Source organism: Raphanus sativus, chromosome 5 (assembly GCF_000801105.2).
Source record: "Raphanus sativus cultivar WK10039 chromosome 5, ASM80110v3, whole genome shotgun sequence".
In the NCBI taxonomy this organism is placed as follows: domain Eukaryota; kingdom Viridiplantae; phylum Streptophyta; class Magnoliopsida; order Brassicales; family Brassicaceae; genus Raphanus; species Raphanus sativus.
Window position 1 is genome coordinate 22,800,438 of NC_079515.1, and position 12,343 is coordinate 22,812,780.

General features: G+C 33.5%; 2 protein-coding genes across 2 annotated transcripts; both read left to right on the top strand.

Annotated features, from left to right (window-relative positions):
- Nucleotides 1-3,695: 3,695 nt before the first annotated feature.
- On the top strand, nt 3,696-5,341 carry LOC108831070 (transcription factor MYB61-like). Its single transcript, XM_018604638.2, has 3 exons — nt 3,696-3,994; nt 4,076-4,205; nt 4,349-5,341. Exons 1-3 carry the CDS (start codon nt 3,862-3,864, stop codon nt 5,121-5,123), a joined length of 1,038 nt encoding a protein of 345 aa, XP_018460140.1. The 5' UTR covers nt 3,696-3,861; the 3' UTR covers nt 5,124-5,341.
- Nucleotides 5,342-11,318: 5,977 nt separating this feature from the next.
- Nucleotides 11,319-12,313, top strand: LOC108834579 (germin-like protein subfamily 2 member 1). Its single transcript, XM_018607912.2, has 2 exons — nt 11,319-11,586; nt 11,651-12,313. The coding sequence occupies exons 1-2, from the start codon at nt 11,397-11,399 to the stop codon at nt 12,193-12,195; spliced, it is 735 nt and encodes a 244-aa protein (XP_018463414.1). The 5' UTR covers nt 11,319-11,396; the 3' UTR covers nt 12,196-12,313.
- The last annotated feature ends 30 nt before the right edge of the window (nt 12,314-12,343 follow it).

The following is a 12,343-nucleotide window of genomic DNA, read 5'->3' on the forward strand; positions in this document are numbered from 1 at the left end:
ATCACTTATTTGGTGAATTATTTAATTTGAAGTATCTTTTGACAGCTTTGGTTCCAGATATTCTACAATAAGTCCATTTATTCAATCGTGTTTGATTATGAGACGTTCGTGTCGGTTTTGCTTATTTATAATGCAAGTTTCGGACTCCTGCATGAACAATGGCATCAAACAATATATTCCCTCGTTAAAGGCTTCGTAATATAGTCGATGGAAGAAAAAATTACATTAGTCGAAATTGGAAATATTAAAGTAAGGTTATGATTCATACGACTGATTAGCAAACCTTTATAGTTTATCAAACAAAATTTAAATTAAGTTAAATAAACTAGTTCAGAATTGGCTTACTTTTTAATTTTCAAGGAACTATTCTCTCTAAATTCTCTAAATAGAAAAACCCTAATCCATCACTTTTATCCAGCTCCGGCGGTGGTGGTCCCATTGGCCATCGTCGGGAGCTCACTCGTTCTCTTTTCTTTTTACTTTGTCGATTTCTTCTTCCTCTCTACGGTTTAGTCTTAGTCATGGGTTTGATTCGCCATTTCAGATCCCTCTTCTATTCACGATAGAATCCGGTGGTTTGATTTACATGGTGGCAGATCTGGTATGACGGCGACGTTCTGAGCAAAGACCTGTCGACATAGTCGGCTTCGTGGGTGGTTGTACTTTTTCTCTTCGCTGGAGATACTTCAGTAGATCTATTGGTACCAAGGCGGTGGAGAGGAGAGAGCTTGAACAGGCTTCGATCATTTCACACTTCTGTTCAGATTGATGTAGTTCTTTTCTAGTTTTTCCCGGAGATAGGATTCCTACCAGGAAATTGATGGCACGTGGAATCAAGATGACGCTATTATCCGGCGGTTCTTCAGCGTTTCACATCCCTTAGGTGTTGTTTGTGCTTCTTGGTTTGGGTTAAGTCTCGGTTTCTTGGTCCTTTCGGATCCATCTAACTCTTGTGAGATCCTGTGGCTGGTTCTCAGTCATGGGTGCGTGTGAGGAGCTTTTCCTTTCAGTGTTGTCGCCTGAGTTTTGAAGATTTTGTGGCAGCGCGTGACGAGTTACGGGACAGCATATGTGTCTCTTTGGTTGTCTCTGTCTCCTAGAGTTGGGTTCTTGACTGTGAAAACGTGTTGGTCTTTCTTCTCTCCCATAATAAATCGTCATCTCGTGTTCGTGTAGCTTCTGTGTAAGAAGACCAGTCCTTATGAGGTGGGTAGAAATTAGTTTGGCACTCAGATTTCTTGATAGTTTGAAGGTCTCTTCTTCAGAAAGAGGTTTTCCTGACATGTCCCACTACTCTGCATGTGCGGTGGGCTAAATGGGTGTACACGGTTCCGGGGTTGGAGGGTTGGTGACAGAAATCTCCAGCTCTCTAACTCGAACGACGGCACCGCCTGTTAGTGGAATCTTCTTCATGCTGTCGGTGAAGCGATTTGAATGGGTTGGCTGTTCTGTGATGTGTTTTCTGGTGAAGGTGTTGATGATTGAATTTCTCGGAAGCCGTGAATTTTACCTGTTGCTTCAAGTTTTGAGCGGGTTTTTTCTTCGGGGGCTCGCAGCAACAAGAGTTTTAGTCCGCTCATACATTTTTCCTTGAGCCATCGAGGCTACGCTAACTCTAGTTCGCCTCTAGGACTTTAATTTGTCGTAGTAGAGTATACTTGTCACTTATTTTATTTAGTTTACATATTTCGCATTCTGCTACTTTTTTTTTGTGCTTCCGTAAGAAAATAAAAATTTGGTAATAGTAATTTAATATTTTACCAAAAAAAAGAGCTGACTTTCAATATAGAGTATTTACACTTAATTTCAATCTTTTCTGTTATTTATCAAAATCTACACATGAACCCAAAAGATAAGTAACTTTAACATCATGACGTTAAACTAAAAATAAGAAATTATGTTTACGCATAGTCTTTTATTGTTGTACTGGATGTTTTTAGGATCAGGTCCCGATTAACAAATGGATAAACGGCAAGAGTCTAACGAGTGGCCGTCTCTAGATAACGTAAGAAAGCTACAAAAATTCAACATGTGAGTATCTGAGGGAAAGTTTGGGTAAATGGGCAAAGAATATACCCTCTCTGTTATGACTGATTCTAAGGCAAAAGAGGGAGTAAACTGCCAAAGAGAGGCGAGTTGATTTAAATGTTAAATTTAAATGCATAAAGCAAACAAAAGAGACACTTAATTATTCTCATTCATCTGCAAAAGAAACCGTGTTTTTAAACCGAAATTTCTAAATTTCGTTATATAGCCATTTAATTTCATTTAATCTTTTCTGGAAACGTTAACCAATTATGTCAATCTCTTGCTGGTTAAAAACCTTTCCCATTATTTCCTTTAATTGATGCGTAAGTCTTCACAAAGATTTAGTCCTCATTTAGCATTTGCTTTTAATTCATTGCATAAGTCTTTCATGAAGACAACAAACAACTCTTCTTTGTCTTCATTCTTATCTATACACTATCTAATGGGCTACTTTAATTATTACATTGTCATTGTAAATAATTTTTCTGTAACGCTTCTCCGCTCTAGTAAAGTTTTGGTATGCATGTGTTCTACCTTTGTTGAGAGAGCAGCTGGTTACTTTGTGTTCACAAAAAAGGTTAATAAAGTGATTTCTTGCATAAAAATATCGAGAATCACTTTCAATAATTCACATAGCTTAAACACAGTCTATTAGTGTAGCTTACATAATTTTCTTAGGCATATATAATCACACCATCGAGTGCGATATCGATCCTTCTCTTATACTGAAAACGTTTTTGGAGCACACAACCTTCCAAAGTCACTGCGACCTTGATAAAAGTTTGTAATATTCATGGCATCTTCATAAGGAATTCACATTCGCATCAATTATATAATCCATTAATTAAAAAAAATGGTTGACTTGCCATGAATATTACCACGAATTGTTTTTAGATGTTTCGTTCACACTATGACAAATACTATTATTTTATAAGAAATCAGTCATGGATCTTGAAAATTACTCTCGTCAACTAGTTGATGGCAAATTTCAATAAGCATCGGGTCATTTACATTACTGTAGATATAGATTTCTACCTGAAGAGGTTTTTTGAACCAATTTTTTTATGAATATTCAAACAAAAAAACTGTTATAATATCATGGAAAATTCTCCACTGTATTTTAGAGAAAAAAAAAATCTCCACTGTACTTTCATGAATCTTTGAACTTAAAACTCTAGAAGAGTTGCTTAGGCCACGCCGTTTTTGGCTGCGTTGAGTAGTAGTTCCTAAAATCTTCGAGGACAGGTTGAATATGAATGATCATGTCTCCACTACTTAAACTCACACTTCACAATCAATTTTTACGCTAAAAGAAAATAGTTTTTTTTTGGGAAATTCATGTCGATCATACTTTAATTACTGCATTTGATATGACAAGTGTATGATGATGATGATTAGGGTGATGTAAATGTTAAAAAACTACTTGAACTCCATTTCTTAACTATATGACTCTCTTTCCATTAAGTCAATCTGACGTGGACACATCAAATTGTGTTTACAATGCACATACTTTACCAAAACCTCTAGAGAGAGAGAGAGAGAGAGAGAGAGAGAAAGAGAGAGAGAGAGAGAGCAAATAAAAAAGAATATAAAAAATTCAACAAACTCTAAAGTGACATTTCTTAGTCCTATTAATACTCACTCTATAGAGATCTGTTACTTCATTTTCTCCACCTTTCTCTTTTTTTTCCCTCAGATTCCATTAGCCATCAAAAGTTTCACATACATTCTCTCTGCTCAAAACTCTTTTCTTTCAGTGCTTAAAGAAAAAATAGGGCTTTCTTCTCTTTTATTGTTACTTTTTGGCTCAGCAGTGCAGCTTTAATAAACTAAATGGGGAGACATTCTTGCTGTTACAAACAAAAGCTGAGAAAAGGGCTTTGGTCTCCTGATGAAGACGAGAAGCTTCTCAACCACATCACCAATCACGGTCATGGCTGCTGGAGCTCTGTTCCTAAACTTGCCGGTAAAGTTTTCTCCTTAATTCAAGTGAAAAAAAAACATAACATCCTCACAAAAAGCAACCTTTTTTGAGTCTACTATACAGGTTTGCAGAGATGTGGTAAAAGTTGCAGACTGAGATGGATCAATTACTTGAGACCTGATTTAAAGAGAGGAGCTTTCTCTCCAGAAGAAGAGAATCTCATCGTCGAGCTTCATGCAGTCCTTGGAAACAGGTAATAACGCTGTTAAAGAAAGATCATAAAAACAGAGGATAAAGTTTATGTCTTTAGGTTTCCTCTGTTTCAACAGAGGATCATATCTTTGCAATGAATTAAGCCTCCTCTGTTTTTACTCTGTTCTGTCTTTTTTTTATCAGATGGTCACAGATTGCAGCTAAACTTCCGGGAAGAACCGACAACGAGATCAAGAATCTATGGAACTCAAACATAAAAAAGAAACTGAAACAAAGAGGCATTGATCCAAACACACACAAACCCATCTCTGAAGTTGACAAAGACAAACCAACAACAAGCAGCACCGACCACATGTCTCTTAGTTCCTCCTCTGCAGCTAACCAAGACTTCTACCTCCAAAGGCCATCTGATTTCTCCGACTACTTTGGTCCTCAGAAGCTTGTCTTCAACTCCAACCTCGGACTCTCCGTTGATTCTTCCCTCTGCTCCATGATTCCGGTGCAGTTTATCCCCGGAAACAAGGTTGGTTCTGTTTTTCAGACACCCTCTTGTGTTAAGCCTTCAATTAGTCTTCCTCCGGACAACAGTTCGAGTACTGATCATGCAGCACCTAACTGGGAGTTTCAGACAAACAACACTTCAAGTTTGACCGACAATGGCGGTTTCACATGGTCGGTCCCAGATTCTTCTCCTTCTCTTGTTAAACCTAATCATAACTTCGAGGAATTGAAATGGTCAGAGTATTTGAACACACCGTGCTTCAATGGGAGCACTGTACATAGTCAAATCTCTCTACCGATCTTCATCAAATCAGAGGCAGATTACTTAGCCAATGTTTCAAGCTTGGCAGATCCTTGGAGCCAAAGCCAGAACGAGAATTTGAACACACCCGAAGCTAGTGACGTGTTCTGCAAGGATCTTCAGAGAATGGCTGTCTCTTTTGGTCAGTCCCTTTAGGTTTTATTTTTTTCTTAACTCTTTAACGGATGTATAGAGCAAAAAATATACAATACATACGTACGTACAGTGGATTTTTAAGTGTTCTCATGGGTGTCTTTATTTCTAGTTTAAGTGTGTTTCATACGTCAAATATTCTTCTTTCTTTTGCAATTTTTTCACTCTCATACTACTGTATATACTTTTCATTTGGTTATAAAGATTATGATATATGGATTGAAGAACAATGATGAACGTAATAAATCAGTTTCTGTCTGTTTCCGTGAACCAGAGTCGTATACTCACATGCATGTCACAACCTTCACCATTTTCAGACCTGTGAGTGATTACAAGACAAGAATAACATAAAATTAAAGCAAACATGATAAATAATCTAAAGCCTTAAGAAGAAGTAACACTTTTTCGAAAGTTTTTTTTAAGTTGCTCTCCGTTTTCTGAATTCAATATATTATTATTATCCTAAAGTCAATTGAATTACTTTATACCAAAATCTATTGTTTGAAATCCCAATCAGGGTTTACTTTTTTTTTTTTAAATAACCTAATGCAATAACTTGACCGGTAAGTAAACAATGTTGAATGTTTGTTTGACATTAAATTTAAAGACGATATTAGTATATTTTTAAAATAAAAAGAAATAGGTTTGTCAAACACATTAGTCTAATTTCAACATTATACAAATGAGAGGAAAATCAATATCTATCTTATTAAAATAGAAACATTCTATTGGACTTAACATTTATTTTGTAAGTTTTTAAATTAAATACACTTTTATACTTTATAGTTAAACTTAAACTAAATCACTAATGTTTCTTTCTTTATACTAATATCCATGTTTCCAAACAATATACTTATTTATTTATACTACTATCAATGTTTTCAAACAATATATTTTTATACTACTATCAATGTTTCCAAACAATACAATAATTAATATTACTTATTTTATATCTATCATTTTTTCTTTAAAATTTTGTAGAAACGTCATAATTTCATAAATTGCAAAATAATAAACTTTAAATTTGGATTATAAGTTACAAATTATGAAACTATTACAATTTAAATCAAATTAAATTACATATCGGTCATTCATCAGTTCAATCGGTTAGTCTCGGGTTTTAGTAATTTTTTTAATATGAATATTTTAAAAACCTAAATTGAATTGTCAGATCCCCGGGTTAACCGGTATAATCACAATCGGGTTGAATTTAAAAATACTGATTTAAATGCAAAACTATTTTAAATACACTCTTTAAAAATTACCAAAATATTTATTAAGTTATTAGTGAATTTTTTCATCGTAAAATATTCCGCGTTTCTAAAGCGTGGGTCAAGATCTAGTTCTCAGTTAAAAGTCAATCTTATTTACCGTCCAACAGATTAATGGGTTTGAGGAGTTAGATATTATATCATGCATTAGGCAGTCAACCCTTTGCATTATAATAAAGTTTAGTGGAACGCAAAGGACGAGGGTGCATGTGAACCGAATAATTGGTTCTACATTGAACCAATCATTGTTTGAGGATGTGATTAGCTAGCTAGCACAAACATTTGTGGCGGTTTACTAACAATTAATAAACATGTCTATTGTGCCCAAAAGAGATGGAAAAAAACTAAGAATCTCGTGAAATGTTTGCATTCTTTTCTTATATCCTATGATATATTTACCTATAATTTATACAAGATTTTAGTTTTCTAACATATTAAAATAAATAACACCTTAAATTGTTGCTATCACAGGTTTCATTTTCTGTTTTTTTTTGTCAATTTTTTTTTATATTTTAAATATGCTAAGGTTACAACTGAAAGCTGCATGCAGAACGTTGAAAATTTGATCCATTCATGAAACTGCATCGGTTGAGAAAAGGATGTAAGTTTGGGATGTTGAGTTACTGCACAAATATAAGTCTTGGAACAGCATGAGGATAAAGAATGTAGGTAGTAGTCATATGAGTATGACTACAAAAAACTTTCGAACGGACGGTAACCGGTAACCGGCTTCTTTCATATGACTACAAATAACAGTCTGATAACCAGTTTCTTTAAATGAGCGAAGAATCAGACGGTAACCTCTGTCACAGCTGATTACAACAACTACACTACCCCGAGGGGGCTGGTGTGAATTTTTCCGTTTAATAATGCTGCTATAGATCCTGTGCTGGTTGCAGATATCTACCTCCAAATCCACAGGTACAAATCGTATCCCAGTAGCGACTAGCGAGATACCTATCGCTCAGCTCCTGATTAACACATCGTCTTTCTCCAACTGCTTCAACGTCTAGAGCTGAACCGCAGTACCCTAAATTATTCACAGCCGCTTTTATGGCCCGAGAGAGCATCGTAGCCGCTTGGAAACGACACAACTCTGTATATCCCACCATACAAATATTTACGATTCACACGATTCTTCTGTTGCTCCTCAATCCTGATCCATTGCTTGCGAATTACTGTAGTATTATTATTCTGAATAGATTTTCTATTATTGAAACATATATGTTCACCATTATATTATACACAACTTTAATCCTAAAAGAAAGAAAATCTATAATTTAAATGGAAACTATCTTATATTATGCTATTGGTTCTTAGTTCTTACCGCAATAGGGTCGGTTAGTTACATGATCGAAAACTACCGACCACCTATAATTATAAACCTGTCAGATGAGAATTTTTTGTATTTACACCTAGAAATTTTTGTTATCTTAACGAACGGGCCGGAAATAGGCTTAAAATGACGCTTTGTTCTCGAGACTGTAAACGGGTTGTTACGTTCTAAACAATTTGATGTCCACCAACGTTGTCTTAAAAGCCCGAACTCGAATCATGCATATAGACTAAGGGGATTATTGGTTTAAGAATTTTTAAGGAATTATAAAAATTTAAAAATCCATGGTTATTGGTTTATGGATTTTAAAAATCTTTCCAAAATCCACTGTTATTGGTTTAAAGACTTTTAAATTCCATTCAAATCTTTTGTTATTCAGAAAGTTTAGTTTTTATTGATTTTGCTATTCTATTAAATTCTATGGTTATTGGGAGTTGAATTCTTTATATATTTATCCATAAGCTAGACTTTGAAAATACCATATCTACTCATAAGATTTCTGAAATCTGTATACTAATAAAAATATTTCCTTACAGTATGATATATTTTTCTTGTTTGACATGTGATTTCCAGAAGATTTCTTTGTCGATTAGTTTCATATTTGGTGTGTTCTAACATAATCTATCGTTTGTAAGAGTGATGTCTCAAAAAAACAAAAAGTCAATGAAAACTAGACTGTTAAAAATCTGCCATGTAGTACAAAGATAAAAAATGACTATTTTCATAACAAATCAAAGAACAAACCATAATACAAAGAATCAATACCATAAAATGCACTTGTCTATGTGAACACACCAAACGATAATCTAATAGTGCTTCATCGAGATTCATTGTTGAAATTTTCTACAATATTTCTGTATATTACCTTAGAAGGATTTTTTTTTGAAAAACTACATTGTGCAAATTCTAAATAATCAATAACAATCTATAGAAATCAATACAAACTATTTGATAGAAATTTAGAAAACATTTGTGAAATCTCCTAAATTTTTAAAAATCTGTCAACTTCTAAAATAACTAAATTCTTTCCAAATTCTAGTTCCAATAAATTCCCTAAAAATATAAAAATGAAGACGTGTCAACCCAATAAAGATGACGTGTTGCATTAAGACAATATAAAAATATTCCTAATATTTGTGCAGATCAAGGTTTCACTAATAACAAAAACAGATGCTAACATTTAACATGATTAGGTAACGTCATTAAATATCGATATATAGGCATAGGCATAAAATCCGGAACCCGAAATCCGAACCGAACCCGAACCAAAAAAACCGACCCGTTATTCGATCCGAAATATAAAAATACCCGAACGGATCTTGTAGGGTGGTATAAAAATATCCGAACCCGAAGTGTTATTAACCGAAACCGAACGAGTAACCCAAAAAATCCGAAACTAATAGTTAATATAAATATTTTGAAATATATATATATATATAAGTATTTTAGTCATTAAATTTAATATTCGTGGTAATATGATATATAATAATAAATATTAACAATATTAAAAATGTTTTAAGTACACAATTAGTTATAAATAAGTAATTTATAATTTGTTCATTGAAATAACAAGTCTACTCTCTATAATATAATGTATATTGTTTACAAATAATGTTTGTTTTCATGCTTGATTTAATTTTTTTTTTGTTATTTTAGCAATTATGAGTGATAGATTATTTTTTATTAATTTAGTTGTTTTTCTTTATGTTTTTCTTTAAGTTTTCGTTTTTTTACTTTGGTTATATCCGAACCGAACCGATATAACCCGAATCCAAATGATATGTGGTTATTTTATGGGTTTTAGGACGCAATATAATTTTTAATCGAACTCGAAGTGTTATTATCCGAACCCGACCCGTACTAATAAAATTTTACTATGAAACCTATGAACGTAAACCCGAAAACCCGAAAATCCGAAAAACCTGATACGAACGCCAACGGATATCCGAACGCCCAGGCTTAATATATCAATACTATTAAATTGAAGTATGCCCTATTGATATTAGTTATGTCCAATTTAAAATAATACAATATCTAAATATAACTGATTAAATGAAGAAATCTCGTGACAGCTATTAACAAAGCATATAACCGCTTAAATGAAGATGGGCTTAACAAATACAATTGGTTTAACAAAATTTGGGCTTTATACATATGTCGAGATTCTTTTAGATAAATGCAATTGGTTGACAACTCAGGTGGTCCCTTTCATTTATACTGAATCAAAATTTACAAAATCCATATTTAGTTTCATGACAAATTATTATGTGTAATTATAATATTATTATAATTATATGTGGAATCAAATAATGAAAACTTAATGACAACCATATAATTTTATTTATTTAATTACTTTGGAAATATTGGAAAAATCAATACTATTAATTTTGGATATCTATTCTATTAATTTTGCTGTATGACCTATTGATAATAGTTGAGTCCAACTTAAAAAAAATCAAGGAAGCTATATATAATATAACTGTTAATATGCCAACTGCTTAATATATAACTATCTATTAACGTGTTTGGTTTTCTATAACCTCTCTTTTGATTCCTATTATATCGGGGCCCATTACTTTTTTTTTTTTAAAGAAATCTATGTACGAATATGATAGATCATCACATTTTTTTATTTTTTTTGTTACTCATCACCTATGAAGCTATGAACTAAAGAATATGAATAAAAACAACTAAAATAAGTGATAGGCTTTTCGACAACAATATATATAACAACTTTTTTTTTTGAAAAAAATTAACTATGCATCTATATATGAAAACAAACACAAATAAAGCGAAAGTATATGAAAACGGATTTATTCTATTAATTCACCAGCATGATCAATTGATAAAAAGTTTTGTCTAACTAATTATTTCCAATAAAAATATAAATTATGTGAAAGAGTCCATTAAATATATCCGTCCTTTTAAATGTGGATCATAAGTTTAGTTCAACTATTTGAAAAAAAAATTACGGATGCGGGTTATGAGTATTTTATTTGGGATGGGTGCGGGTTGGTGAATTTTGGATCGCACGTACCTTCTGACCCGCAAAGTATTTAAAAATAAAAAATAAAAAGAAAAGTAAACACTTTTATATAAATATGGGGATTTAAAAAAAAAATAAAAATTAAAAATATATAATTTTATTATAAATATTTCTTTTATATTTATTTATAATAATTAAATTAAATAGTTTTTATTTTAAAAATATAACTTGCGGATAACCGCAAAGTTAACGGGACGGATGCCGGTACAAAATTATTTGTTTGCGCATTGTGCGGATCAGATCTTTTGACCAAAATAAAATTAAAATCCGCAGGTTGGAAGGTCAGCGGGACCGGTTCGATCCGCAACCCAGCCCTAACCGAATGTATACAACCAGATCAATTTTTAAATTACTATTATTTAATAAAATATATTTTGATTAAGATTTATATATATATACCATTAAAAGAGAAAATAAAAATATAATTATAAAGAAAACACAAATATAAAAATTAAATTTAAAACAAAAATATACCCGCCCTTTAAAGGGCGGGTCAAAATCTAGTACGGTGTTAAAAAACAAGTGAGCAGTCATTATTTTCAACAGCACAGACCTGATCTATGCGTCTAGTATACGTTGACCTTTGACTTCTTTTTATTTTAATTATTTTGACAAGGTCATTCATGTTCCTTGCTTTTAAAGCATCATCTCCTTCTTCAATCTCTCTCTTCTGTTACAGTCTCACCATTAACAATCAAGAATCCATGGCTTCACCAACAACTCCATTCCTCTCCATCTTTCTCTTCTTCCTCATTACAATCTCCGCAGATCCCGACATGCTCCAAGACCTCTGCGTCGCTGATCTCTCCTCCGGTAATAAAAAACTTGATTTACTCTCATCTTTCCACTTTTATTCAACTTTCTTTAAAACTTTCAGGTATCAAAGTCAACGGCTTCCCTTGCAAAGACGCAGCTAACATCACGTCACTAGACTTCTTCTCACAAGGACTAGCGAATCCAGGTCTCACCAACAACACGTTCGGGTCCTTAGTCACAGGAGCCAACGTGATGAACCTCCCAGGTCTCAACACGCTCGGTGTCTCCCTCTCACGCATCGACTACGCGCCAGGTGGCTTAAACCCACCTCACACTCACCCACGTGCCACCGAAGTCGTCTACGTCCTCGAAGGAACACTCGACGTTGGGTTTCTCACCACCGCCAACAAGCTCATCTCTCGGTCTCTCAAGAGAGGTGACGTCTTTGCTTTCCCTAAAGGACTTGTTCATTTCCAGAAGAACAACGGTGATGTTCCTGCTTCTGTCATCGCTGCTTTCAATAGTCAGCTTCCTGGAACTCAGTCTCTTGGTGCTACTCTGTTCGGCTCTACTCCTCCCGTTCCTGATAACATCTTGGCTCAAGCCTTTCAGACATCTCCGGGAACGGTTAAACACATTAAAACTAGGTTCCAACCCAAGAAATGATCTTATACTCCAAATTCATTACATGTGTGTTTTTTCTTGTACCGGTTCTGTTTTTATTTATTTATCTTTGTGTAATGAAAACCAATAAACTGATCTTTGAATGCGCATTTTTGAGCTCTATTGTTGCATGTATGGTCCAAATTTTTTT

Bases quoted from the DNA above. Each gene is read 5' to 3' on its own strand.
- LOC108834579 (XM_018607912.2), top strand. From the start codon at position 11,397: ATGTTCCTTGCTTTTAAAGCATCATCTCCTTCTTCAATCTCTCTCTTC. The intron at 11,587-11,650 runs GTAATAAAAAAC...TAAAACTTTCAG, and splicing joins CGTCGCTGATCTCTCCTCCG to GTATCAAAGTCAACGGCTTC.
- LOC108831070 (XM_018604638.2), top strand. From the start codon at position 3,862: ATGGGGAGACATTCTTGCTGTTACAAACAAAAGCTGAGAAAAGGGCTT. The intron at 3,995-4,075 runs GTAAAGTTTTCT...TCTACTATACAG, and splicing joins CTCTGTTCCTAAACTTGCCG to GTTTGCAGAGATGTGGTAAA. The intron at 4,206-4,348 runs GTAATAACGCTG...TTTTTTTATCAG, and splicing joins CATGCAGTCCTTGGAAACAG to ATGGTCACAGATTGCAGCTA.